The following is a 27,657-nucleotide window of genomic DNA, read 5'->3' on the forward strand; positions in this document are numbered from 1 at the left end:
TGGTTAAAGGAACATACATCTGTGCATACTGGCAAGGTTTTATACAATTGTCCTAACTGTCCAATGACATTTTTTTCAGCGGCCAATATGTATAAGCATAGACAGCGACGTCATCGTGCTGAACATGAAGCAGATAAGAAAAAACCGAGACATCTAAAAAATATTTTGGGACAATCGAGGAGTCGAGTAGAGGATGTGGGGTCGAAAGAAGTTCTACCTATTGCCTTGAGCTTATAATTCCGTCTAGGTTCGTGTATGTATTTTATTATTTATAGTATAAAGTTTTAAATTTGTTCTAATTATTTCAAACTTTACTTTTGATTTCGTAGGAAGTGTTAATACTATTTAAACTTCACTTTCGAGGTTAATAAATGAAATAAACAATATGAGCGGCAATATTTTTTAATTGTGAATAACTGATCTCTGAAGAAGATTAAATATCGCCGTATCCAAGAAATGAGCTCAAAAATGTTTTATCCCCCACTATCCTCTGCATTTTTTACATGTTAGGTGAGACGGTCAGATATGTAAGATACTGTAAAATCGACAGCACTAACCAGCGCCATGGCGGAGTGTTTTGTTGCTAAACAAATAAATATAAGTTAAATTCTCAACAACCAAGAAAGCCTCGCAGTATAAAAGCTTTCAAGAACTGCAGGAATCAGTCGAGTTTATGAATGTAAAATTAACCCTATTCTTTAACTTCTATAAATCGTAACTTCTTACTCCAACAGAATGAGCCCACATGATATCCCATTCTATGACTACAATGTTGTTGTTGTAGCGATAAGGGCACTTCCCGAAGGCAACCCTTTGAAAGAGTTGCGCTAAACAAATCCTTGAATCCATACTTTAGTTTAACACAACTGAAGAAATACGTTGAAAAATGATCGGAAAGAGATGAAATACGTCTTTGAGTGTAAATATATTTAGTTCGAAGGCGGAGGGTTTATATTGCGCTGGCAACCCTTTGAAAGAGTTGCGCTACACAAATCCTTGAATCAATACTTTAGTTTAACACAACTGAAGAAATACGTTGAAAAATGATGGGAAAGAGAGTAGAGGATGTGGGGTCGAAAGAAGTTCTACCTATTGCCTTGAACTTATAATTCCGTCTAGGTTCGTGTATGTATTTTATTATTTATAGTATAAAGTTTTAAATTTGTTCTAATTATTTCAAACTTTACTTTTGATTTCGTAGGAAGTGTTAATACTATTTAAACTTCCACACTTTCGAGGTTAATAAATGAAATAAAAAATATGAGCGGCAATATTTGTTAATTGTGAATAACTGATCTCTGAAGAAGATTAAATATCGCCGTATCCAAGAAATGAGCTCAAAAATGTTTTATCCCCCACTATCCTCTTTTAGTGTAAATATATTTAGTTCGAAGGCGGAGGGTAAATATATGGTAAAAGTCTAGAACAGGTGTCGACTACTAATACGCGTCCAAAAATATCGAGAGATGTATCAACTTACAATTATACTCCACTGTAATGCAGCAATGGACCAACTCATGTTTCTACACGAACATATTGTAAGCCGATCATTGCTCGTTTTTAACGATTGTAATCACTACACGATGTTTATTGGACTGTGGGCACTCCATGGATTACTCTGATGTAATGCGGAGCTGGAGTATATGGTCCAGTCCTAGGACATCGCAATGTTAATTGGACCATATTTTTTGTATGAATTGTGGTTAATTTTGGAGCATTCGATTTTTGCAGGGAAACATCGTGTAGTGATTACACTCGTTAAAAACGAGCACTGATCGGCTTACAATATGATCGTGTAGAAACATGAGTTGGTCCATTCTGCATTACAGTGGAGTATAATTGAAGTACTCCAGTGGACCACATGATCCAACGATTTTTGCAGGGATGGATCAATTTGTTGTTGCATTTGCATGCTAAATTGCTATGCGTATCTGGATCACGCTTCATTGGAACGCGAGGAAAGAGTTGCAAATCCATGCATCTATGCCAGTGGTCTCCAATTTGAAAACTGTGGCTGTGTGAGTAAAACTAACTTATTGGTAGTTAAGTTGTTGATGAAAAATCAATGAGGTAGGACGTATGCACGCATGTTTGTTAACACACAAAAAGCAATTCGTAAATATGCCATTACATAGCGGTAGAGTATGTTGTCAAAATTGTTGCAATGTAAAAGTAATTATGTGTAAACTAAGAAGACGGTGAAGTTCACCGTAACGTAATAAAGCGGCAGGCCATAAAATATTACGGCCGTCATGACGGTAGAAACTCGTTCATCACCGTTTTTTGCCACCGCAAATCAAATATTTATAAAATAAACAACATTTTTGAATTAAAAAAAATAAAAGGAAAAACCAAGGCGAATATATTCCAGGTGGTGGCAAAGGGAATTCAATCAATTCGCCGTGCAGATGAATGTCAAGTCAAAAGAAAATTTTCATAGATTTCGATTAACTGACATTTTGTTGTACAAGGCCATGAACCAATAAACAGATCCCGCATTAAAAAACGATAGAGCGAAAAATCATAGTCAGCTGTGAAATAAATTTTCTCGGCGTGACGTCACGCTTTTGACAACATATTTCATTGCTGACGCAGTGTTCAGACTTTATTCCAATCGGAGTATTTTGCTCCGCTCTTACCTCCTATCCCAAAGGTTAATTTGGGTCGAGTTGAAAACAAGTTGTTTACAACTGACGATTGGATGATATGACGTGAATTCATTGTTGCGTGTCCTCAGACATGTTTGTTCACATTTTACTTATAGTTTTTGTACTTTTTTCGTACGGAATGAAAAAAGGAGTGAAATGTAAGCAAAAAATGTATCCGGGCGCGATCTGTAAATCCTGCCAAAATTCAACATACAGCTCTTCTTGAAGTTTTATATAGAAAATGAATTACATTGACTCAGTGAGGTCAGCTAACTGCGTTTTGCGATAACAGTCGCCAATTGGGGGCACCAAGCGAGGTCAAAGCTTCCTCTGTTAATAAACCTTCCGGAGAACTTTTCACTCGAATACTTCAAGAGCCATCTCATCTTCTCTCGACACCTTCCATGATGAGTGACTTGTAGAGCGAGAATTTTGTTCGTCGAGACTTTTCAATTGCCTAAAGAAGCACTTGTTGGCAAGAGTTATTCTCCATTTGATTTCTAGGCCGACATTATTTTTGCTTTTAATGCTGCTTCCCAAATGAACGAAATACTTCACAGTGTCGAATATATATGCATATCCGTCAACAGTGACGTAGCTACAAAAGCCGCGGTGACAGCAAGTACTTCGTCTTGTCCAAACTAATTGCAAGACCGACTTTTTTTTGCTTCTTTATCTTATACTAACTCTTCGCCTTCATGTTTGAACAGCCGGGCGGGTATCCCGTCATTACTTGGCACCTTGTGATTTTTTAGCCGTGATATTTGATGCCGGGGAGTGTTTTTCATCATAGGCGACCGGGGTATCGAGTTCCTCTTCCCACATACTCCGTATGTCAGTTAGCAGGTCGCCATTATCGTTCCTACAGGAATCTACCCCGGTCTTGAAACCTTCTGTCATCAAAAGAGCATGAAATAAGTATGGTAAACCGAAAATAATAATATTTTTCCGAGATAAATATCCGGGGAGATAGAATGTGATATGTAATGGGAGCATTAATTGGTTATCCTACACGTTTTAGGCCGACTCCATGAGCATCTGATAGGTTAGGTTAGGTTGAACTGACCGGTCCATGAGGACCTCACATAGACTAAATAAGTCCGTAGTGTTACGACCAAACTGAAAAACCCTATCAAAAACTAGGACCTGTGTTATAAAATAACTCCGTCCTCTTGGCAAATACTAGAAGCTTCCTAGAATTTAAGCCACTTGCTGCTTCTAGATCTGACAGCTGTATCACTCAAAATAGCTGGAGTCTTAGCCTGGCAAGCGCGGGGCAAGAGTACAAAACGTGCTCGATCGTTTCCTCCAGTCCGCACTTCCTACATCTGCTATCACTGACCAAGCCAAATTTAAAGGCATGTGACGCCAGAAGGCAGTGTCCAGTCAGAATACCCGTCATGAGTCTACAGTCCTCTCTTTTTAATGATAGAAGCAACTTTGTTAGTCTAAGGTTGTAAGACCTGCACATGATATTCGACACTTTACAGCCCCGCGCTTGAACCCATGCCTTTCCTGCTTGGTCGATCATGTGCACCTCTCGCCTTCGCTTAATTTCGCCAAGTCTAATTGGGACGTCTACAAAGCAAGCTTCAAGGGATGCGCCCTTTTTAGCTAGTTCATCAGCTGTTTCATTCCCATCTATTCCCTCATGCCCTGGGACCCAATATAGATGTATTCTTCTCCCCGTCCCGATTCTCTCTAGGGACTGCTTACACTCGCATTTAGATGCTGTGCTATGCGAGATTATTGCCTTAATTGCTGCTTGACTCTCAATATAAAAGTTAACACGATTGCAGCTTGGGCTATTTTCTTCCAGGGTTTCTACTGCTTTGGTTACGGCTACTATTTTCGCTTGGAAAACGCTACAGTAATCCGGCAGCCTGTAGCATCTGTTTATTACCGTATCAGCACAGTATACCGCAGACCCTACCCCTTCAACTACTTTAGAACCATCTGTGTACACATGTATCGCCTCGTCTGCCATTTGAGCACCCTTGCGCCAACCGTCCACCTCTTTTGTGGCCTTAAGATCGCCCTCGAAGCGCAGATAGGGAATCAGATAAAGCAGATAACTTTTGGTAAGTCTAGTTAAGGGGTCGACTGCTAATACGCTACCAAAAATATCGAGTGAGGTGTCAAAAGACGCGTACTAATCTCGAGAACAATAATCCGAAGGCGGAAAAGAAAAATTGTATCTCTGTCCGGAGATATTTGCAGTTGAAGTTGGCGATTTCCATGTGGTTGTTGTTGTGTTTGTACCCACAAAAAAAATTGTGCATCACCGTGGCGGTACCCACGGTTATACCACACACCCGGACTTGGCATGGCGTAGCCCAGGGTTATTTTTTATAAGCGCGGCCCAAGGCCGCCAACGCAGAAAGGTGTTCTGCGCAAAAATACTATGGATCCTACCCCCGCTTTCGGAGGTACCCGCGGGTCTTTTTTCGGTTTTTCGTTAATATCTTTTGAATGCGTTAAAATTTTTATTTTCCGCCCTTTGGATTATTAATACTGATGTCAAGACGCGTCGTTTGACACCTCTCTCGATATTTTTGGTAGCGTATTAGCAGTCTACCCCTCAGAGACTATTACCTAACTTTTTTTCAGAGAAACATTTCATGAAAAAAACACTATCGAAAGGTTTGCCAAGCCAGCAAATCAATTTAATGTTAGTTGTTCGCCCGCTTTCAGAAAGGAAGAAAAAAATACTCCAAAAACTTTAATTTTACTCCGGCGTAGTCGTTTACTCTGGTAACAGTTTTAAATACTCCGAACACTGGTAGCGAAACATGAGAGAAATGTAATATATCGAAAAATTTCAAAACCACTACGTAATCAAACTTTTTTTCAAATTCGATTACAAATACAATTCCGGAATGCGAGATCTTGTCTCATTCGATTATGGTACAAGGCTTTGTGTGGAAAATTTCAAGAAGAAGCAATCAGCTGATGGGATAACACCACATGTAATGAATTCGCCTTGGGAAAAACTAAAAAAAAATTAAAAATGTAAAATAAAATTTAAATTCATTTGGGACCAAAATTCATCGAAAAAAGGACCAAGTTTTTTTTTGATTAGTCGGTTATTTCATCAACAATTAACGACAATGTGTTTGCCAACACTTTTCTTTTTAATGCCTGGCATAAATTATATCCTAGGTGAAATGTTATTGTTCTGGTACATTTTGCTGACTGAGCAATTTTTTATGGTGAGAGTTCCATTGAAGTAAATTCAAAACAAGTAAGGAAGGTTAAGTTCGGGTGTAACCGAACATTACATACTCAGTTGAGAGCTATGGTGACAAGATAAGGGAAAATAACCATGTAGGAAAATGAACCGAGGGTAAACCTGGAATGTGTTTGTATGACATGTGTATCAAACGAAAGGTATTAAAGAGTATTTTATGAGGGAGTGGGGCTTAGTTCTATTGGTGGACGCCTTTTCGAGATATCGCCATAAAGGTGGACCAGGGGTGGCTCTAGGATGTGTTTGTACGATATGGGTATCAAAGGTATTAATGAGGGTTTTGGAAGGGAGTGGTGGTAGTTGTATATGTGAAGGCGTTTTCCAGATACCGACTAAAATGTAGACCAGGGTGACCCAGAACATCATCTGTTGGATACCGCTAATTTATTTACATATGTAATACCACGAACAGTATTCCTGCCAAGATTTCAAGGGTTTTTTTTTCGCCCTGCAGATCTTTTTCATTTTCTTCTACTTAATATGGTAGGTGTCACACCCATTTTACAGAGTTTTTTTCTAAAGTTATATTTTGCGTCAATAAACCAATCCAATTACCACGTTTCATCCCTTTTTTCGTATTTGGTATAGAATTGTGGCATTTTTTTCATTTTTCGTAATTTTCGATACCGAAAAGTGGGCGTGGTCATAGTCGGATTTCGGCCATTCTTTATACCAATACAAAGTGAGTTCAGATAAGTACGTGAACTGGGCGTGGCTTCAACCGATTTCGCCCTTTTTCACAGAAATAAGTTATCGTCCTAGAAACTAAGCCCCTACCAAATTTCACAAGGATTGGTAAATTTTTGTTCGACTTATGGCATTAAAAGTATCCTAGACAAATTAAATGAAAAAGGGCGGAGCCACGCCCATTTTCTTTTATTTTTGTATTTTGTTGCACCATATCATTACTGGAGTTGAATGTTGACATAATTTACTTATACAAAGATATTAAATTTTTTGTTAAAATTTAACTTAAAAATTCTTTTTTTAAAGTGGGCGTTGTCGTTCTCCGATTTTGCTATTTTTTATTAGGCATACATATAGTAATAGGAGTAACGTTCCTGCCAAATTTCATCATGGTATCTTCAACGACTGCCAAATTACAGCTTGCAAAAGTTTTAAATTACCCTCTTTTAAAAGTGGGAGGTGCCACGCCCATTGTCCAAAATTTTACTAATTTTCTATTCTGCATCATAAGTTCAACTCACCCACCAAGTTTCATCGCTTTATCCGTCTTTGGTAATGAATTATCGCAATTTTCGATTTTTCGAAATTTTCGATATGGAAAAAATGGGCGTGGTTATAGTTCGATATCGTTCATTTTAAATAGCGATCTGAGATGAGTGCTCAGGAACCTACATACCAAATTTCATCAAGATATCTCAAAATTTACTCAATTTATCGTGTTAACGGACGGACGGACGGACGGACATGGCTCAATCAATTTTTTTTCGATCCTGATGATTTTGATATATGGAAGTCTATCAGACCAATTCTAAATATTCTCGCGGAATTTTGTTCTCGCGGATTATTTATTCCCGCGGAAAAATTCCTCCAATTCTTTTCTCCCAGGGAGAAGAATAATTGGGCAATAGGAATTTCGAATTTTCGAAGTCAGTTGTTTTTTCAATTGAAATTTCGTTGCGCATTTCTTATTTTGTTTAAAAAATTGTAAAGTTTAATTATTGTTGTCAATTTGTTTGAAATTAAGAAATAAGGTATAAACAATGCACATTATTGCATTTCATGTGGTATTCACTGAAATGAGTAATGGATTGGTGCCACAGCAACATCAATAGAGGAGCATAAGAAGAAGACCGGCGGTATAACACAAATCCGCCGGAGTTGCCTGCATTCATTCTGCAAAGCAATTTTCTGGCGGCCAAGTCGAGTTGAGTTCGCCTTTCGTCATATGTCAAAATATATTTAAGCCTTCTTAAAAATCCTTGCGCAATTTCTGGATGGCTGCATCAAATATGCGAAGGGCTCTTCCGTTGCTTTTGATATATTTTTCGACTTAAAATAAAGGACATTGTTGTTGTATTAACAGTGAGAATATTGTGGTAGAATGTAATTACATATTTTAGCACAGCAACATCAACAGAGGAGCATAAGAAGAAGACCGGCGGGATAACACAAATCCGCCGGAGTTGCCTGCATTCATTCTGCAAAGCAATTTTCTGACGGCCAAGTCGAGTTGAGTTCGCCTTTCGCCATATGCCAAAATCTATTTAAGCCTTCTTAAAAATCCTTGCGCAATTTCCGGATGTATTAACAGTGAGAATATTCCCACTCAACATTTAGGTGATTAAATTTTGAATTTCCCTACATTTCAATACAATTTGATTACTCTTTCTGACTAAATAATGAGTTATCATACAACTGAACAAAAGGAATAATCAAATATGAATACTTTTGATGATCAAAATCTGAATATAGTTTTTCAATCACATTTTGGAATCATATTTGAATCAAATGTGTTTACTTTAGGTGATCAAAATTTTTAATCATTTTTCATTCAGCTTTCTGAATCTTTTATGAATATATTTGTTGACTGAATAATGAATTTTACACTTGTTAAAATTTTACTTCTCATTGAAAATCTTATTTATTTCACATACACACATGTTTTCAATCATGATTCATGAAGTTCAGAAAAAATATGTACATAAAATTTTTATTATCAAGACATTCTTCAAGGCAACGTAATGCAAATGCTGCTCTTGTCCAAAGATTTCCCCAACCATTTCTCCACCTTCGGCTTCCCAGAAAATACATAACTAGTTGGACAATACAAAAGTTGTGAACTATTTGAACCCCAGGTAAGTGAAACTCTCTTAACATATGTACCTGGATATGGCTTCAACATCCCGTACCATATCGTATTTTAAGATGTTGACAATCATAGCTGATGCTGGATGTTGTAGTCGCAGGTGTATATTGTTCTAGTTTGTTTGCACATTACCTTTGGTTCAAATAGCTCACTTCCGCATGCTTTCTTCCCCCTGATGAAATAAGATTAGCATGTAGTATCTTATTTTGTATGAGATATGAAGAATAAATGCATGATAATCGCATTCAAAAATGATTCAAAAATCTCAACCAAAATGATTGAAATATGTTCACGAATATGATCAGAAAATGACCGTGAAAAGTATTCAAATATTACTTTAAAACAATTAAAGCCCAATTTTACAATGATATCAGATATGAACAAAAAGCGTTTCGAAATATGAATCATAAATGATTATTCAAGAATAATCACATTTATGGTACATTTTTCTACCGACGATACGTTAATTTTCGAACAGAAAATGCTTTTAAATTTGAACGTCTTTAATCATCTGGGGTATGATATTTGAATATTTTTTGATCAAAATTTTCAAAAAATGCTGGCTGGGTTGTGGTAGAATGTAATTACATATTTTAGCACAAATTTGTACAAATAAGTGTTCTTTCTTAAAATAACCATTTTTCTTTAACTATTTTGATACATTCCCTTTAATTTAACTAGTGAAAAAACTCCTATGAAATGGCAGAGAAATCTCCCTCTCCCTCACATTTATAATACCTACTTTTCTCCCATAACCGGTTTCCGCTTTTTCGAACATTGTTCAGAATAGGAGGAAAGGGAGAAGTCAAAAAACTCACCTGAGTATAATTATATGGGGTCTAACGAAAGTGTGGCAAATTTTTGGGCAATATTTTGAATTTTTACCTGAGTGAAAAAGAAAGAAAAGTACCCATCGTGGCTACTGCCTAAAAAGGACCGAAAGTGAAGAAAAGGGACCAGCGGACCAAATGGGGTTGGAAGGGACCAGTTTTGGTCCAAATGAACTAAAGTGGCAACCGTGAAAGCGAAGAAAACTACCCTTCAAAAAACGCGAGTACTCCATAAATAGTGTAAGGAATACTCCTTTAGGAGTATAGGAGTGTTCCAAAACTAATCTGTATTCATACAAAAAATGTGCTCCAATTAACATTGCGATGTCCTAGGAGAGGGGTAGGTGATCCCACTCTCGCTTTGTTTGTGAGTATTCCAGAGAGTACATACATGAGAGTACTTTCCAAAGTACTTTCTCTGTAGTACTCCATGGAGCACCCACAGAGGATCATATGCCAAAGTACTAAAGAGGAATTGTGTCGGAAAGAATTATCGGAGTGAATTTAATTTAAAATTAAAGCAAATGAAGAGGGGCAATACATCTTTTATATTTTATAGCATAGATGAATGGATTTGCAACTCTTTGTTTCGAGAGAGCGCTGTCAAAATGCACATTTTTTATAACATTTATCAATGATGCCACTCCAATCAAAAATGAATAGATCTGAAAATTGGGATTTTTGACATACATTTCGGCGATTATAGTTTCAATCATTTAATAAAATGATAGTCGTAAAATATTTATTTCCTTAAAGTTATTTTACAATAATACGACTAGTTAGAGTTAAATATAAACAAATCTAAGTAAAACTAACATTTCGATTAAATTAATTAGTCAAATATTGTAACGCATTTAACTCGCAGTGAAAACCATATATTCTATTGAAATTTCAGTAAATCGGACCTATGATATAACAGTTAACATTATTTAATGGATAGGGCTTATCCTACATGTCTGGCGTTCCAGGTTCTGTGATCAAAATGGAATGGTTGCATCGGGAGTTCATATTTACAAACCCTGTTTTTAGTGATAACTTTTGAATAAGAAATAATATTTACCCTCCGCCTTCGAACTAATAATACTTACACTAAAACAAGTTTTTTTATCCTTTTTCCCATAATTTTTGAACGCTATTTTACAGTCGTAGGTCAAACCAAAGTTTACCAAAATTTTTGGCACGTTTTTTGTTTTGGCTGGCACATTTTTTGTTCTGGCACCCGCTTCAGCTGGCGCGAGGGATTTATCTGTGATTGTTGCCAGCAACAACTAGAAGATAAATCCCTCGTGAGAGCGAAAATATGAGAGCGTAAACAAAAGATTCGTATCAATCTAATCTATGTTTTATAGTAGGAATATTCTTATGTTATTTAGCATTTGCGTGATTAAAGAAACTAATATTTCTCTATACTATAGTATGTATACATAAAACCAGTGCGCGGTTGCATTTTATCAGAGTTGCCATAGTAAAATTTTATCATCGCAACGTTAATTGGAGCACATTTTTTGTATGAATACAGATTAGTTTTGGAATACTCCTATACTCCCAAAGGAGTATTCCTTACATTATTTATAGAGTACTCGCGTTTTTTTTGAAGGGATGTATACATAAAACCAGTGCGCGGTTGCATTTTATCAGAGATGCCATAGAAAAATTTTATTATCAGTTATTTGTATGCAATATTTTACTTTTGGCAACTCGTTCGATCGTCATCGGTCGTGATCACGGTCGTTAAAAACGAGCAACGATCGGCTGATGGTGGTCCGCAAACGCATTGCAAAGGAGTATTGTGAGAGTCATGGTTCAATTATGTACAGGTTGGCTCATCTCATCAGCTGATTTTATTTATGTCATTGCATGGTCGAAGGGATTGTCAAAAGGAGATGGCAAACTCAAAATGAAACCAACACATTGGCAACATTTTACTTACACATACAAAAACTGCCAAGTTTTATGTTTCCATTCCATACCATTCGCACCAACACCAATACACAGATTTTGACAATTTGAACAGACATATTTTGTTGCTTTACAGATGAGCCAACCTGTATATAGTTGAACCATGGTGAGAGTACTCCAACATGAAGAAAATGAAACACGTAATCCAACAATTTTTGCAGGGTACCATTCAAATTTCTCCACAGACACTGGTGAGTTTCTCGGTGATGACAGCGATACCACTTGGGCCAGAATCGCGAATAAAAGAACTGGTAATGTTCTGGGAACTATTTTACCGGGAACGCTTAGAATCGGGGCGTAAATGAGGACCGCTGATCTATGCCAACATAGAAGCCAAGAGCACAGTGTGCCATTCTAATTCAAAATGGCCCAGAGCCACAGATGAGAAATTTATGCATTTTGTAGGGGATGTCAAAATTTGTTAAAAGCCCGAACACATAAGATTACCCTGCAAAAATCGTGTGACCAAAAACGCACACAAACACACGAATTTTTGACAGGGGTGACGATTTGGAATGAAATAGCATGTTGACAAATTTAGCTTTCCCACAATGTATCGTGCTCTCTCGCACCTATTATTTTTATAGGGATAGCAAAATACGTAATTTTTGCGTGCAAAAAAATTCGCCATTTCTAATTCAGCAGAGACAGCAAAACATTTGGTGGTCGAAAATTTTTTCAATTTTGAGAGTTTTAAATGGAATATCTCCGGAAATATTTAAAATTAACAGGGAGTTCTCCAGATCACATATATATATATTTTAAAGCTCGCAGACTTATAATTTAAAAGTAATTTGGTGTTAAAGTTTGCAAATTTCTATACAAATTTTATATGTGTATACGTATATATATGTGGCAGCACAGCTTTGTAATGTCATCAATAAAATATATGTATATATATATATATATGTGCATGTTGCTACAAAAGCGCGATTGATTTAATAAAAACATTTATAATAAGTGAAAACAATGCAAAAATGAAATGTGAAATATACTAAAATGCAATTTAAGTTTATCGTTGTCAATTTATATAGATATGTATGTGGATTAAGGTTTTGAAAGATGTGTAAATTGTAATTTAAAGTTCTATAGAAATTTGTTAAATTTGCAAACTTTAACAACAAATAACTTTTAAATTATAAGATTGCGCACTTTAAAATATATATATTTGTGATCGGGAGAACTCCCTCTTTCATTTGATACCAAGTTTTACCCCGAACTCGGGGGTGCTATTCTAAAATTTTCCCAAAGTCTTTAATATACAATGATTTTTGCTGTTTATTTCGACAAAAATTTTTGATTTGATTTTTGTGCTCATCGAAAGAATTCACAATTATATAGCACCATGCCGCGAATAATGATAAAAGGTGGTGTGTGGAGAAACACTGAGGTAAGCATTTGACTCGACTGGTTACTCTTGGCCGTTTATTAACTAAATTGATAACTTTCAGGATGAAATCCTCAAAGTAGCTGTAATGAAATATGGCAAAAACCAGTGGTCACGTATTGTATCACTGCTGCATCGCAAATCTGCCAAGCAATGTAAGGCACGCTGTTACGAATGGATTGATCCTAGCTTAAAGAAGACAGAATGGTCACGCGAGGAGGATGAAAAGTTTTTGCATTTTGCCTAATTAATGCCAACACAATGGCGTACAATTGCGCCGATTATTTCAGAGGGTTAACTGGCACCAATTGTTCACACCAAATTGTTAGGTACAGGATTCGCCACGGGTAGGTGAGGTTGGCAATCACAACCTCTTGAATCATTTTGGTCGGCAGGTATGCCGCGGATATATTCTTGGCACTTGTTATTGATGGCTTTTATGATGCCACCAACACTACCTGGACAGACGCCAATGCTCAGTCAACCACCCAAGCCGTGTCAACCCCCAATACCCGGACACGTCCGGACGTCCTGGTTATAATGTATGCTAATACAACTAATAATTTGCTGATGATTATTTTTGTGTTATTTTCTTTAGCAACCACCTGAACCTGTTACTGGTAAATATCAACAGCCGCAACAGTATGATCAAGCCCAACGCCGTTTAGATCCCGATCAGATGCCAAATCCGATAAGCGTTATCATTGAAAATAAAAATAGCGCTGGTGGTGCTTTTATTACTAATGAACAGGGTTTATTACCACCATTGGTGACCACAAAATATGTGGTAGAAGATCAGGGTAACTCCTCGCCACGTTACGTTAGGTATCGATAATCGAAATTAATGTTTTGTTTGGCAATTACATTGATCTTTCTTCTCTGCAGGTCGTCTTTGTATTGCATACCTGCAACAGCTGATTTGTTAAAAACAACAGCTTTGTCCATTAAACTTACCGTCTCACCAATGGCACGCACGGTTGAGGGTGAATATGAGGCACCCATTGTAAATTTTGGTGAATTGGGTGCAATTAGATGCAATCGTTGCAAGGCTCAATAGCAACTTGTAGATGCTGGTCGTCGTTTCCAATGTCTAATGTGTAAAGTAACAAGAGATGGTAAAAAAAATATTTCACTTTTACTTGTCTTCATTGATCCATATTTTTTCTCAACAGTGCCAACTGCATATTTCCAACATTTGGGCCATACCGGACAGCGTGTCGATAAATATGAATGTCTTGAACTTGTATTGGGTACATGAGTATTTGTGTAAAAAATGCTTGGGTACCGATAGCTCTCATGGTAAACCTCAACTCATATCCAACATCAATGCCTCGCATTCAATTGTGGCACTGTACGCACTACATTGGGTTCACGTAGTATTGACAAGCATATTGTTGATTCCAGTGGTAAGGCCACAATTTCAAATGATGGGGAAACCATTATGAAACCATTGGATATTGTGAATCCAGCCTTAAAACTCTAGTAGACATCGCCAAATCTCAAAATGCTGAGGTAAGTTTTTTGTTATATTAGAATGTGTAGAATAAAAATGTTTCTCTTATCAGGTCGGCGATGGCACCACTTCAGTAGTATTTTAAGCATGTGAAATCTTAAAACAAGTTAAGCCAGATGTTGCGGAAGGCGTGCATGCACGTATCATCATTAAAGCTATACGTAAAGCATTACAATTATGCATGCTAAAATATGACATGGCTGTACATGTCGAAGCGCCAATCAAAGGAGCAACAAAGTGTTATTGGAAAAATGATCTGCCACAGCAATGTCCTCTAATGTCCAAGAGTATCAGAAAATTGTTGATGCTGAATGGCGTATTCTGTAGAATAAACTAGCTAAGTAAGGCGCCAATGTTGTGTTTTCTAAATTGCCAATTGGTGATGTTGATACACAGTATTTTGCAGATCGTGATATGTTCTGTGCTATTCATGTACCTGAAGAAGATTGGAAACGTAGAATGAAAGCTTGTGGTGGTGCTGTTATGACTACAGCTAATGATATTAATTCAAGTGTTTTGGGTCAATGTGATTACTTTGAAGAACGTCAGGTTGGTGGTGAACGTTTCAACATTTTCCAAGGTTTGACATCAATTTCATTTTTATAGTTTATAATTATTTAAAGGTTGCGTTAATGCTAGAACAAGTACATTGATTTTATGTGGCAGTGTTGAAAAATTTTTGGAAGAAACTGGGCTTCGTTACATGATGCTAAATTGCTTGTGCGGCGTACAATTAAACATGATTCTGTTGTTGCTGGTAAGTCAAAATACAAATTGAAAAAAATGTCTAATCTTAGGGCCTCATTCTCTATTACGAAACGAACTTTCGATGCGGATCAGAGACGAATCGCTAGTGTATTTGCACTATGTTAAACAATGGCAACTTATCACTTGACAATTACTTTTGCCTTCCTGTTAGTTAGAAAGGTAAAGACCGAACGAAAATGATAGAGAATACCATTGCTAGACGATATCGTTTGGAGGCGAATCGTTCGTCTGAGCTATCGTTCGCAATACAGAATGAAGCCTTTAAATTGTTAAGTAATATAATGAAAAGATTGTGTCCAAATACCCCCAGCGGGTTAGGGGTCAGAATTTATCTGCGGTAGGTATGCCTGTCGTAAGAGGCGACTAAAATACCAGATTCAAGGGGCTGTGTAGCGCAACCCTTCAGGTTGCCAGCGCAATATATAGCTTCTCCAAACCCAATTGTCAACCTCACCTATCCGCGGCGAATCCGTTTCACTAACAGACAAGGATCTGTGGGGGGGGGGGGGGGGGGGGGGTGGATAGGGAGGGATGGCCTGAAGGTTTAATGTGGCCACATAAATCGTTCCCAAGATAGTCGGGCTAGCACTTTAATAGTGCTGTGTTACTGGAGCGTACCGGATCTGTATCCGGCTAAAGGACCATCACATCGATAACACTCCCCAAACCCTTCGGGGAGCAACCTTATCGCTACAAAAACAACAACAACATTGTGTCCAAATCCCGAAAAAAAACTATAAAATTTGTGTCAGTGAAATGATAATTATTACTTTTGGTTGTTAGTTTTGAGGCATCGTCATCGAGTTCCTTCTGATCGTATATGCCGGTTCTTTTGCATTCTTTTACATGCATAAAGTGCCGTTGAAGCCTTCCTCACCCTCTCCTCCACGTTGAGCTTCCATGACAGCTTACTGTCTAGGATCATTCCTAGATAATTTGTGCAAGGTTTCTCTCTTAGGGTCGCCCCTCCTAACTTAGGCCTGGTCCAATTAGGGACCTTGTACCTCTTTGTAAACAAGACCATATGCAACGTCATCTGCGTAAACCGTAAGTTTTTCTGGTCCCTCGTAGAATCCCCTAAGCAGCTGGTTAATGACCAGCGTCCACAGCAGAGCTGATAGCACCCCTCCCTGCGGAGTGCCCCTGTCCCCTAATTTCGTGGCCGCGTACAATCCCCATTGCGATGTAATCTTACTGCAGTTTAACATGCAGTCGATCCATCTGGGTAAGGCTGGATGTACTTTAACGTAATTAAGACCATCAATAATCGCTCATTTAGAAAGCCCCGGCAATGCTTAAGAAGACTTCTAGAGCATATTCCTTATATTCCAGGGCTTTTTCTATGCCTATTACCACCCTATGCAATGCGGTGTCTACTGACTTGCCTTTGGTGTACGCCTGTTGTGTTGTGGAGAGCAGCTTTTCATCCACGTTGGACTTTATGTACACATCTAGCAGCCTCTCAAAGGTTTTGAGCAGAAATGATGGTAAGCTATTGGGTCTATAATCTTTGGGATACACGTGACCGATCTTCCCCGCCTTTGGGTGGAAAGCTACACGAGCAGTTCTCTAAGAGTGCGGTACATGATTCAGTTTATGCACCCATCGAATATTATTTTAAGCAATCCCACGACCGCCCTACTTGAAACTTGTAGCATGGCCGGACATGTACCATCTGAGCCCGGCGATTTCACCACCACTACGAGGTCCTCAGTAGTGTAATTAGGCAGCATATATGAATGCAGCTGTTTCCTTACCATTACTACAGCTCGCACCCGTCCTTCCGTTTGCGCATAGTAAACGCCAAATCCGCGCGCGCTAATTCCAGAAACCTTTCCTCCCGATGGAAGCCACGGCTCCTGGATCAGCGCGTTAGGAGGAGGAGTTCGCTCGACGCCACTTTACTGTGTTGGAGGTTTATCTGTAGGACTCGCAGCACCAATGGGCTGCTTGTCCCCCTCCAGCACCTTCATCGGGACGTCGTCGTCCTCCCCTAGCCCTTTTGGTTTAGAGTGTTCGAAGCCCCCTTCAGACTTTTGTACCTGTTATGCCGGGTGTTCCTCTGTGCGACTCACAGCACCATCTGGCTGTTGGTCCCCTTCTAACACATTCGGGGTGACGTGGGCTACCTCCACCTGTCTTTTTTCCCTTAGGCTTTTGAGGTCCTTTTCGACTTCGCCCACGTCCAGCGTGTTAGGACTTTAATACCCGCGACTTCTTTTCCTGAGTCGCATATAAATTTTGCCTGTACCTAAGGACATTTTTCCAAGCTGCGCTTACAATATATCCTCCGCCTGCTTGTTTATTTGGAAGATGTATAACTGACCTTCCTCCGTAGGCCGAGATACAGTAAGTACCTTCCAATCCTGTGTCGGTATGTTCGGATTCTGATTCTGCAAAAGTCGCAGTGTATCCTCCGACTTCATCACGCATGGTATCCATACCTTAACTTTTGGTACCTTGGGGATTTGCGCTTTATCCACCATCTCAAAACGCGCGTTCGTGCCCTGCCTTTGGAGGTTTGGAACCACTTCCTCCAGCCACGCAAGCTCGCGATGTTGTCGCACGCTATCATCTTCATACCATTATACCATCCCCCGAATCAAAGGTTGGAAGGAGCTTACTTGGTTATTCCCGCATCATCTTAAGCTCCTTTTCTACAGATCTCCACCTTTCACTAGTCATCTGTTCGAAAGGACTGCTACGATCAACCAGCGCCACAGTCAGTGACTGCTTTGCCACATCACTCATTTTCTCGGGAAAAGCCGGCGTCTTAGTGTTATTTCCCTTTGGCACCTCCGAGAAAGCCGGAGTCTTAGCTCCCTCTGGCACCTCCGAGAAAGTCGGAGTCTTAGCGTTATCTCCCTTTGGCTTATCTCCTACTTCCATAGTTGGAACTTCCCTCTGACTCGCAGCCTTCGAGGTAGTTGCTACCTCGCTATTGGGGCCCATCTGTCTTACAGCTTTGGGCCTACTTGTCTTGTCTATGGGACTGCCCTGCGTCGCGGCTCTGGGACTGGGCCCTTTCTGCCATTCGACGCTTCTTCCTCCTCATACCGGTTGCAGAACCGAGGGTTTCTCGCAGCAAACCTTTTGAACTGCCTTCGACCTACTTCTACCGCCTCATGAGCCCATGCCAAGCGCTCGATCTCCTCTTCTGTTGGGTCCACCACTGCTCCCAAGCACGGTCGACATTTGGCATGTTTTAAATAAGGTCACCGATGATTTGGTTGATGAAAATATCAGGTTTCGCGAGGCGACAAAACTGGAGAGATTGGGGAGATAGCTGTTTATTTTATTACAAAGTTCATCGATGTAGGAAACAATAGCATAGGCGTAGAAGCAATAGTGACTCCTGGTGGTAAAGGTAGCTATTGATATGTAGAAGTTAAGCAGAAGTTTGAATATGAGTTTTTTTAAGTTATAGCAAAAAAAGCGTTGAGGATTTTTAATATCTTACCAGGTACCTTCGTACATGTTTCTAAGAATGAAGAATAAAACCTATTCAAACTCAATTTTCACCAGGACAAAGCCGCTGAGACTTCGCTATACTTTAACATACAATACGTTACCCCATTTTAGCACAACTATCATTTTTTGATTTTATTAAATTTTATAAAATGTTTCTTCCTCTATAGTTCTATTTCGGTATTGGATGGTAAATATGGCTTTCGCATTTTTTCCATCAATAACTGTGAAAAGGTGGAAGAAATCTATGCGTGTAAATCTCACATATTATCTTGGTCGAGCGTTTCTTCAATAGCTCTCTAGTGGTGATGGTGACAGCAGAGAAACCCAACTGTTTACAAATGTTACACTTCAAAAAGAATCAAAATATCTTCCATTGCATCTACGGCTCAAATACCCACAGTATATGAATGAATCGGTTGCACGAACTGGGTCTGAATACTGAAACAGTACACATATTCAAAATCGATGAGGAGGCTGTGAAGATGGTATAGGGTGAGTTGTTGAATAACATACGAAAACCACTTTAACCCATCTATATATTTGCATTACAGCTAAAGCTTTACAAACAGCAAAATTGCTGGCGCCAAGCAATTGGAAAAGGCAGTGAAGCATTCATAACACTGTACGGATGGTGTAAAGTTAGAAACTGCTGTTGTAACAGCTGCCACCGACACAACGGTCATCTCTACTTCGCCGAGTAGCGGCTCGTCCGACTATCTATCGAAGACAGTATAATCATATCTTTTGCCAACACAGGTTAGCGATGTGCTTGCACAGGAAAAGATTTCAATTGGAAAACAAAAACCAATTAAGAGAGTTTATTTATTGTTAAAGTATTTTCTTTTCTTTATATCAACAGTATTAATTTAAGTTGCAATATCACGTACATATATAATAAGGGATGTGATACAATTGCTGTCGGAATTAGATTTGAAACCAATCAATACTCCTGCTAAGGGTTGTAGAATTATTGCTTGAATAATTAGATTTAGAACAATAATAAGTCTGACTTTATTACAAGTCGTACATTTTTAAGTTCATCAATTACGACAGCAATCGGATTCCACGACACCTTTGAATATTCTTGATTTGAAAAAAGAGTAAACGTAATCTGAATTTCTACTAAGCTTTAAGTTGTAGATTATTCAAATAATTGAAGTTTATTCTGCAGCTTAAAATTATTTTCTGCTCGCTTAGAAAAGATTTCAATTGGAAAACAAAAACCAATTAAGAGAGTTTATGTTATTATTAAAGTACTTACTTTTCTTTATATCAATTGTATTAATTTAAGTTGCAATATCACGTACATATATAATAAGGGATGTGATACGATTGCTGTCGGAATTAGATTTGAAACCAATCAATACTCCTGCTTTGGGTTGCAGAATTATTGCTTGAATGATTAGATTTAGAACAATAATAAGTCTGACTCAATTAATAGTCGTACATTTTTAAGTTCTTCAATTATGACAGCAATCGGATCCACGACACCTTTGAATATTCTTGATCTGAATTTCTACTAAGCTTTAAGTTGTAGATTATTCAAATAATTGGAGTTTTTTCTGAAGCTTAAAATTATTTTTTGCTCGCTTAGAAGAGATTTCAATTGGAAAACAAAAACCAATTAAGCGAGTTTATTTATTATTAAAGTTCTTCTGTTTTATATGAACTGGATTAATATAAGTTCCAAGTTCATGTACATATATAATAAATATTGAAAATTCAATTTTTTTGGTTCATATTTTATTCATATGGCTGTTCCAGGTAAAGTAAATCTGCAGGTAAAATTCACGTTATATGGCGGTTATATAAATGGTAAAACCGCAGTAAAATTGATTGTCAAATGACTCGAAAATGTAGAGTGAAATGACGGAAAAATGACCGCCATTTGACGAGCATTGTGACGTGTGTGAGCAGCACAATGATATGCTCACATCCTATAAGTGGGAGCGGAATGCACGATCACATTAATAGGAACGAAACGGAAAATTTGGTCACAAAAGTTCATCACGCCCATGCAAACGTGACTATGAATATAACCGCTGCAGAAAGTCACAATGACCGTAAAATGACTAGTAAAATGACGTGGAGCGTTTTTGCAGGGTATTGATGCAGCATAGTGCGCTATTTGCCTCTACCCATACAAGCACATACAATCTACTCAGCAGTCAAAGCACGATTCTGCTTCTAAAATCTTATGAGTTCGGCCCGTAAGGCAAATTTTAGTTTTTCTTCCACAAGTGGCGAATGTTAAAAAAAAAAAACGTTCAGCCTGGAATTAATATGCATCTGATTTTCTGTAGACACTTTTAAAAGTTGGTTTGAAACACAAATGTGCAATTCATGGCACCTCAGAATGTATCATACACATATTTAGCCGGCGAGGCACCAAGCAACTAGGGGGTGGGGAATGACCTATACTGTTTAATGTTGTCATGTTAATCGTTCCCGAAATGGTCGGGATAGTAGCTTGTTGTAGATGTAGCAGTGCTTCGCCCCATCCAATAGGCGCGACCACTCATAAATTGTCGTCAGCATCCTCTAACGGGAGTCCAAGAAAACTTGCATTTTCAACAGGGGTGGACGCGTTGGAGTGGAGGCGTTGGTTCCACATTGCAATTAAAGAGATAGTTGGTGTCATGTGGGGACACATTGCAAGCAGGACAGACATTGTGTATGTCGGGGCTGATTCCGGATAGGTAAGAGTTTAACCTGTTACAGTATCAGGATCGAAGTTGAGCTTGAGTGACGCGCGCCTCTATGAGTATATTGCACGTATTTTTACGGAGAACGGCAGATCGAGCGACACTAGCGCCATCTGGCACGAAAAATTAGTAATCTTCCAAATTTTTTCCCTTTGTTGGTACTTTTCTAAAATTGTTCAGTTAAAAACTGCAATTTAACAAATCACTACTTCATCCTTCGTAAAATGGAAAAATATCTTGCTATGGTTGTTATATCCAAAGACTGCACAACGCATTATTAATATAATTATTTAATTAAAACTTTTACAAATAACACCAAATATACGTATATCAAAGCGCGGCTAAATGAAAAGGCTCAATTCATACGTAATCAAAAGAACTGATCTGTTTACATGCGCATTGCGTAATCTTCTTGGTAATAGTCTAGTTGAGAGGTCGACTGCTAATACGCGTCCAAAAATATCGAGAGAGGTGTCAAACGACGCGCCTTGACATCAGTATTAATAATCCGAAGGCGGAAAATAAAAATTTTAACTCGTTCAAAAGATATTAACGAAAAACCGAAAAAAGACCCGCGGGTACCTCCGAAACCGGGGGTGGGATCCATAATATTTTTGTGCAGAACACCTTTCCGCGTTGGCGGCCTTCGGCCGCGCTTATACAAAATTACCCTGGGTGGGTCCAACACCGGTGTGGAGACCAAAACTATATCCGCACAAAACAGTTATGTTCACATTTTTTTTGTGGGTACACACCATGAAATTCGCCAACTTCAATTGCAAATATCTCCGGACGGAGATAAAATCCGCCTTCGGATTATTGTTCTCGAGATTAATACGAGTCTTTTCACACCTCTCGATATTTTTTGACGCGTATTAGCAGTCGACCCCCCAACTAGACTTTTACCATCTTCGTGATTTGTGGAAAAACACTATTCAGCAAATGATTTAAGTAATCGAACAGCGATTTGACAAGTGATCCAGGCTGTTTACTATTGTGAACGTTTTTTTCAAACATTCGCCACTTTTATGCACTCAATTTGTCAGGATCGCAGCGTTGTTGTTGCATTTGCATCACAAATCACAAGCTGTTTTTTATGGGAAATTTTTATGTCATTTTCCTTTAGCTCTTGTTTTTTCTCTTTCATTCGCTCAAGCAGTCAAGTGTGACGTAGTTGTGCAGAACGAAGCAATTTTGAACTACTGAATGCGCAATCTGGGTAGGTCAAAGATGACTTGATACAGGCATGCTTAACCAACGAACCGATTTCATTTCGTTAGGATAATTAACGTTAATAAACGAAACAAAGTCATTTCGTTTCGTTTATTAACGCTAAAAACGTCAAATTAACGAAATGATTTTGTTTCGTTTTCTGCCATATCAAAACGAAATCAAATCGTTTATGTTGATTATTAATTTCAAACTATGCTGGCAAAGCTTATTGATAGCGGAGTCATTAAAGGTGAAAGCATTAGCCAAGCTGATTGCAACTTTTCTCATGAATTTTGACAGTACGAACATTTCTCAGAGTATTATTACCACCAACGAATTACACAAAGAAATTACATGGAGTTTGTGTGTGTGTGTCCGCTCGCTGTTACCACCTTACGGCTTCACCATGGCTATAGCATTGCCAGCACAACTCAAACATAAAGTATCATGGTTTTGTTAACGTTTTTAACGTTAACGAAAGCTTTTCGTTTCGGTTAAAAACGAGATACAATTTATCTTGATAATTTCTTTATCGATAATATTTCGAAGTGTTTCAACGGAAACGGTGGAAATTTTTTGATAAACGATTAGCTTAACGTTAAGGTGCATCCCTGACTTGATACGAAACATTTGTTTATGCTCTCAATTTTTTCGCTCTCACGAGGGATTTATCTCAAATTTGAGCTTGCAACAATCACAGATAAAAGCTGGAGACATAGGTGCTTTATCGGTAACCGTATCGGTAACCTAATAACAGCTGATTCGACCAATCTTATGAGAATCAATGCAATCGATTATTGGTGCCGCCAAGGTCGTAACCGTATCGTAGCCAACCAATTGGGTTTTGGTTTACCATCGTAACGATAAACAGCTGATTACGTTAGGGATACGGATACAGCGATACGACATACGGCACCAATGACTCCGGCTTAAATCATTAGCGCCAGCTGAAGCGGGTGCCAGAACAAAAAATGTGCCAGCTAAAGTGAAAAACGGGCCAAACGTTTCGGTAAACATTAGTTTGACCTACAACTGTAGAATAGCGTTCCAAAATTATGGGAAAAAGGATAAAAATACTTGTTTTAGTGTATATATTATAAGTTCGAAAGCGGAGGCAAATATTATTTCCCATTCAAAAAATATCACTCAAAACAGGTTTTGTAAATATGAAGTCTCGATGCAACCAGTCCATTTTGATCACAGAACCTGGAACGTCAGACATGTAGGAAAAGCCATATCCACTAAATAAAGTTAACTATTATGTCCTAGGTCCGATTTACTGAAATTTCAAAAGAATATATGGTTTTCACTGTGAGTTAAATGCGTTACAATATTTGACTAATTAAGTTAATCAAAATGAAAATTTTACTTAGATATGTTTATATTTGACTCTAGCTAGTCGTATTATTGTAAAATAAGTTTAAAGAAATTAATATTTTACGGCTATCATTTTATTAAATGATCGAAACTATAATCGCCAAAATGTATGCCAAAAATCCCCATATTGACATTTATTCATTTTTGTTTGGAGTGTCATCATTGACAAATGTTATAAAAAATGTGCATTTTGACAGCGCTCTCTCGAAACAAAGAGTTGCAAATCCATTCATCAATGGGGTAGGTGATTTGTGCATTTGGATGTTGAACTTTTATCGGTATCTGGATCTACTTTCATTGGAACACAGTTAATGAAAACAGCAGATTTTTCCCATCTCTGTTCTACAGTGCACAATATACAAAATTGCTGATGAAGCTATAATTTTCTAGATACTGCAGATTTTCAAGTGGAGCTGCAGAAACTACTAACAGAATAAACAGGAATTAATATCAGAAGACGCAGGATGTTTGACAAACAATCCTGCATATTGTGCTTGGAGAAAACTTCTTCCACAGACTTCCAAATAAGAATGGATACAGATGAGCCACAAGCACTGATTGCTAAGGAAGCAATTGAGCGTTATTTCAAAGGAGATGTAAGAGGCATGGACCTATGGAGCTGAATAGTTTTGGTAAAAGCCTAGAACAGGGGTCGACTGCTAATACGCGTCCAAAAAGATGCGTATCGACCTAGAAAATAATCCGAAGCACGGATTTAATCTTTGATCCCACAACATTGGTGGACCGGCCAGGGTAATTTTTTATAAGCGCGGCTGAAGGCCGCCAACCCAGAAAGGTGGTCTGCGCAAAAATACTATGGATCTTACCCCTGGGACTATTTTTTATTTTCCGCTTTCGGTCGACCCCTGTTCTAGACTATTACCATATTTTTACATGCTTCTTCACTTTTCCAGCTCATCATGATGTCGTACTTTTCAACAAAAATTTTATGTAAGACATGCTGGGACTTATTGCAGTCATTTAATGAATTCTATGAACGTGTACGTGGAGCGCATTTAGCAGCAAGCAATACGCTTAAGTCATTGCAGGAGCTAGAAATAGCTGTCACAGAAATAAAAGAGGAGCCAGAGGCGGTAGATGAATTGGCGACAACACCACATAAGCGTAAACGCGGCCGTCCACGTAAACCAAAGTTAATTATTGAAAATGATTCGGATAATGAGCCGCTTGTTGCCTTAAAAATGTGCGCTATTAGAATGGATAATAAAGAGGATGCTGATGAGGGAAAGCCTGAAGAGACAATTAAAGAATTCTCGGAAATTAAAAGCGAAGAAGACACAATGGATATAAATTATTCGCCACAACCAATGCCTAACAATGATAGGAGTTATTCAAGTAACGAAGAACATGTTGCGCCTCTTCCTGCTAGCAAACCGGAAAATACAATAAAAGAGAAGTGCTTACCAAGAAAGAAAGGACCATATACAAAAAGAAAACTTAAAATGAATAAAATGAAACGGAGCGAACGAAATACTGAGCAACAAAATAGGGATAAGAAACCACGACACAAAACTTCAGACTATGATCAATTTATTGCAAAAAATTTTAGCTTGGCTTGTCATATTTGTCATGTTTCTCTTCCAGATTTCAGAACATTGAAAAACCATTTTCGACAACTACACAAAACGAATGGCTTTGTTAAGTGCTGTGGGAAAAAGTTACTTAAACGTGGTGTACTCGTGGACCATATACACTTCCACAACAATCCCGAATATTTCAAATGTCAATATTGTGAAAAATTGATGTCTGATCGTCGTGGCCTTGACACACATGTTCAAATATTTCATGGTTCCAGAGATCGAGTTTATAATTGTGAGATTTGTAACAAAGCATTCTTTCGCCGTGAAGTGTTAGCCCGGCATTGTCTAACACATGCACCAGAGGAAGAAAAAAAAGTCAAATGTACGCAATGTGAAAAAACGTGAGTATTAGAAAAATGATGCTGAAATGCTACATAGGAGTGCCTCATCGGCCCTCCCTGCGTAACTCACATATCTCTTTTTAGAATTTGCTCTACTAACGCCCCATTTTGTATTTAGTTCTGGTTAGCTAACATATCAATCATAAATAATTATCGATATCAGCTAATGGCAGGTACATTTTAAGTCGAGACCTCGCAGAGGTGTCACTGATTCTACATATCGCAACAATACCAAAACGATATTCCAAATCATGGAGAAGACTCACGATAAGAGAGACCCCAGCGGGTTAGGGGGTTAGAATATACCCGCGGTAGCTATGCCTATCGTAAGAGGCGACTAAAATACCAAACCTTTCAAGGGGTTGCCAGCGCAATGTATAGCTTCTCCAACCCAATTGCCAACCTCACCTACACGCGGCGAATCCTGTTTCATTAACAGACGAGGCTCTGGCGACCCCAAACTCCTCATGGAACTATGGGGTGGGGAGGGAGGGATGGCCTTGAAGATTTAATGTGGTCATATAAATCGTTCCCCGAGGTGGTCGGGCTAGTACCTTAATGGATCCGGAGTGTCCTTATCGTTAATTCAACAACAACAACAGATTGTGAAGTACTTCTACTATCCAAGATTCAGCATTAGCCGTGAAGACAATGTCGCCTGAAAGTGCTATTTATAACTGAGTAGACCATTGAGAAATAAAGAGCTCTTTCGACGAACAAAAATCAAAGCCTACAAGTCTCATATAGCTTCCTTACAAAAAAACTGTTTAAACATCTTTTTTTATTTTAGATTTTGCAATAAGTATGCTATGACTCAGCATTTAAAATTGGTCCACTTACATTTGTATGCGAAAATCTGTGATATTTGTGGAAAATCTTTTCACAGTGGCGACTCATTCCGACGCCATCAACAGGAGCATTCTGGCTTACCAAGATCATTAATTAAATGCGAGCTATGCGATGCCGAGCTAACAACAAAGTACGGCTTAGCCCGGCATATGAAAGTAATGCATACCGAAGAGTATCAAACACCGCAAGTTTGTCAAATTTGTTCCAAAGTGTCACCAACACTACGGGCTCATCTTGCTCATGTTAAATTTGTCCACACTACACAGAAAAAACATGCATGTAAACTATGTGACAAAGCTTTTAAAAGGCCAACCGACTTACGCGTAAATTTTGTTCAATATAAAATTTGATATTTAGTTTGATTTAATGAATTAATCATTATTTTTAGGAACATATGACAACGCATACTGGAGAAGTTTTGTATACCTGCACATTTTGTCCTCAGACCTTTAATTCGAATGCGAATATGTATGCACATCGCAAGCGAAAGCATCCAAAGGAATGGGCAGACAAATTTGGAAAGAAATCTACTAACACTGCACTAACGCAGCAACTACAAAATGATTTAGTGTCCATAATAGAATCTGTTGAAGCGGTTGCAAATGTAGAAGATAAATAAATTATGTTTTATTTGTATGACTCTTTAAATAATAATGTTTAGTACAACATTTGGATTTATTCAGTTTAACTTTACCTCTATTTAAGGAATGAAGTCAATGCTTTTCAATTTAAATTACGCCCAATACCCACCGCAAAATGATGCAACCAGCTAAATTAAGTAGATACCTAAAATAAAACAATATGCGGCGAGTATCATCTTCCCCCAGCGGGTTAGGGGGCTTAGAATATACCCGCGACAGGTATGCCTGTCGTAAGAGGCGAAAATACCAAATTGATTCAAGGGGTTGTGTAG

At 38.3% G+C, this 27,657-nt stretch overlaps 3 protein-coding genes across 13 annotated transcripts in view; 2 read left to right on the forward strand and 1 right to left on the reverse strand.

Annotated features, from left to right (window-relative positions):
* The window catches only part of LOC137246162 (zinc finger protein 43-like), a 63,369-nt gene extending 35,951 nt beyond the window's left edge, over positions 1-27,418 (forward strand). The window contains exons 5-9 of the mRNA XM_067777247.1: positions 10-234; positions 24,391-24,549; positions 24,868-25,895; positions 26,686-27,067; positions 27,133-27,418. Of these exons, the coding sequence (XP_067633348.1) occupies positions 10-234; positions 24,391-24,549; positions 24,868-25,895; positions 26,686-27,067; positions 27,133-27,363 (2,025 nt within the window). The 3' untranslated portion in view covers positions 27,364-27,418. The remainder of the gene's footprint in view (positions 1-9; positions 235-24,390; positions 24,550-24,867; positions 25,896-26,685; positions 27,068-27,132) is intronic.
* The window catches only part of HLH54F, a 174,329-nt gene that overhangs the window by 111,861 nt on the left and 34,811 nt on the right, over positions 1-27,657 (reverse strand). The gene's annotated exons all lie outside the window — the stretch shown is intronic.
* On the forward strand, positions 12,079-20,385 carry LOC137245720 (T-complex protein 1 subunit eta-like). 11 transcript variants are annotated; one of them, XM_067776827.1, is made up of 10 exons: positions 12,079-12,910; positions 12,972-13,449; positions 13,506-13,732; positions 13,793-14,022; positions 14,080-14,419; positions 14,473-14,761; positions 14,863-15,000; positions 15,060-15,177; positions 18,827-19,151; positions 19,211-20,385. In XM_067776827.1, the coding sequence occupies exons 3-4, from the start codon at positions 13,587-13,589 to the stop codon at positions 13,962-13,964; spliced, it is 318 nt and encodes a 105-aa protein (XP_067632928.1). In that variant the 5' UTR covers positions 12,079-12,910; positions 12,972-13,449; positions 13,506-13,586; the 3' UTR covers positions 13,965-14,022; positions 14,080-14,419; positions 14,473-14,761; positions 14,863-15,000; positions 15,060-15,177; positions 18,827-19,151; positions 19,211-20,385. The 11 variants fall into 11 exon arrangements, with proteins under 11 accessions (XP_067632928.1, XP_067632927.1, XP_067632925.1 ...); XM_067776826.1 differs by having other exon boundaries at positions 14,863-14,969; positions 15,027-15,177; XM_067776818.1 differs by having other exon boundaries at positions 12,088-12,910; positions 14,817-15,000; positions 15,044-15,177.

The sequence above is a fragment of the Eurosta solidaginis genome, chromosome 3 (assembly GCF_040869045.1).
Source record: "Eurosta solidaginis isolate ZX-2024a chromosome 3, ASM4086904v1, whole genome shotgun sequence".
NCBI classification, from domain to species: Eukaryota; Metazoa; Arthropoda; class Insecta; order Diptera; family Tephritidae; genus Eurosta; species Eurosta solidaginis.

Bases quoted from the DNA above. Each gene is read 5' to 3' on its own strand.
- LOC137245720 (XM_067776816.1), top strand. From the start codon at position 14,835: ATGTTCTGTGCTATTCATGTACCTGAAGAAGATTGGAAACGTAGAATG. The intron at 15,001-15,043 runs GTTTGACATCAA...AATTATTTAAAG, and splicing joins ACGTTTCAACATTTTCCAAG to GTTGCGTTAATGCTAGAACA. The intron at 15,178-18,826 runs GTAAGTCAAAAT...CTTCCTCTATAG, and splicing joins ACATGATTCTGTTGTTGCTG to TTCTATTTCGGTATTGGATG.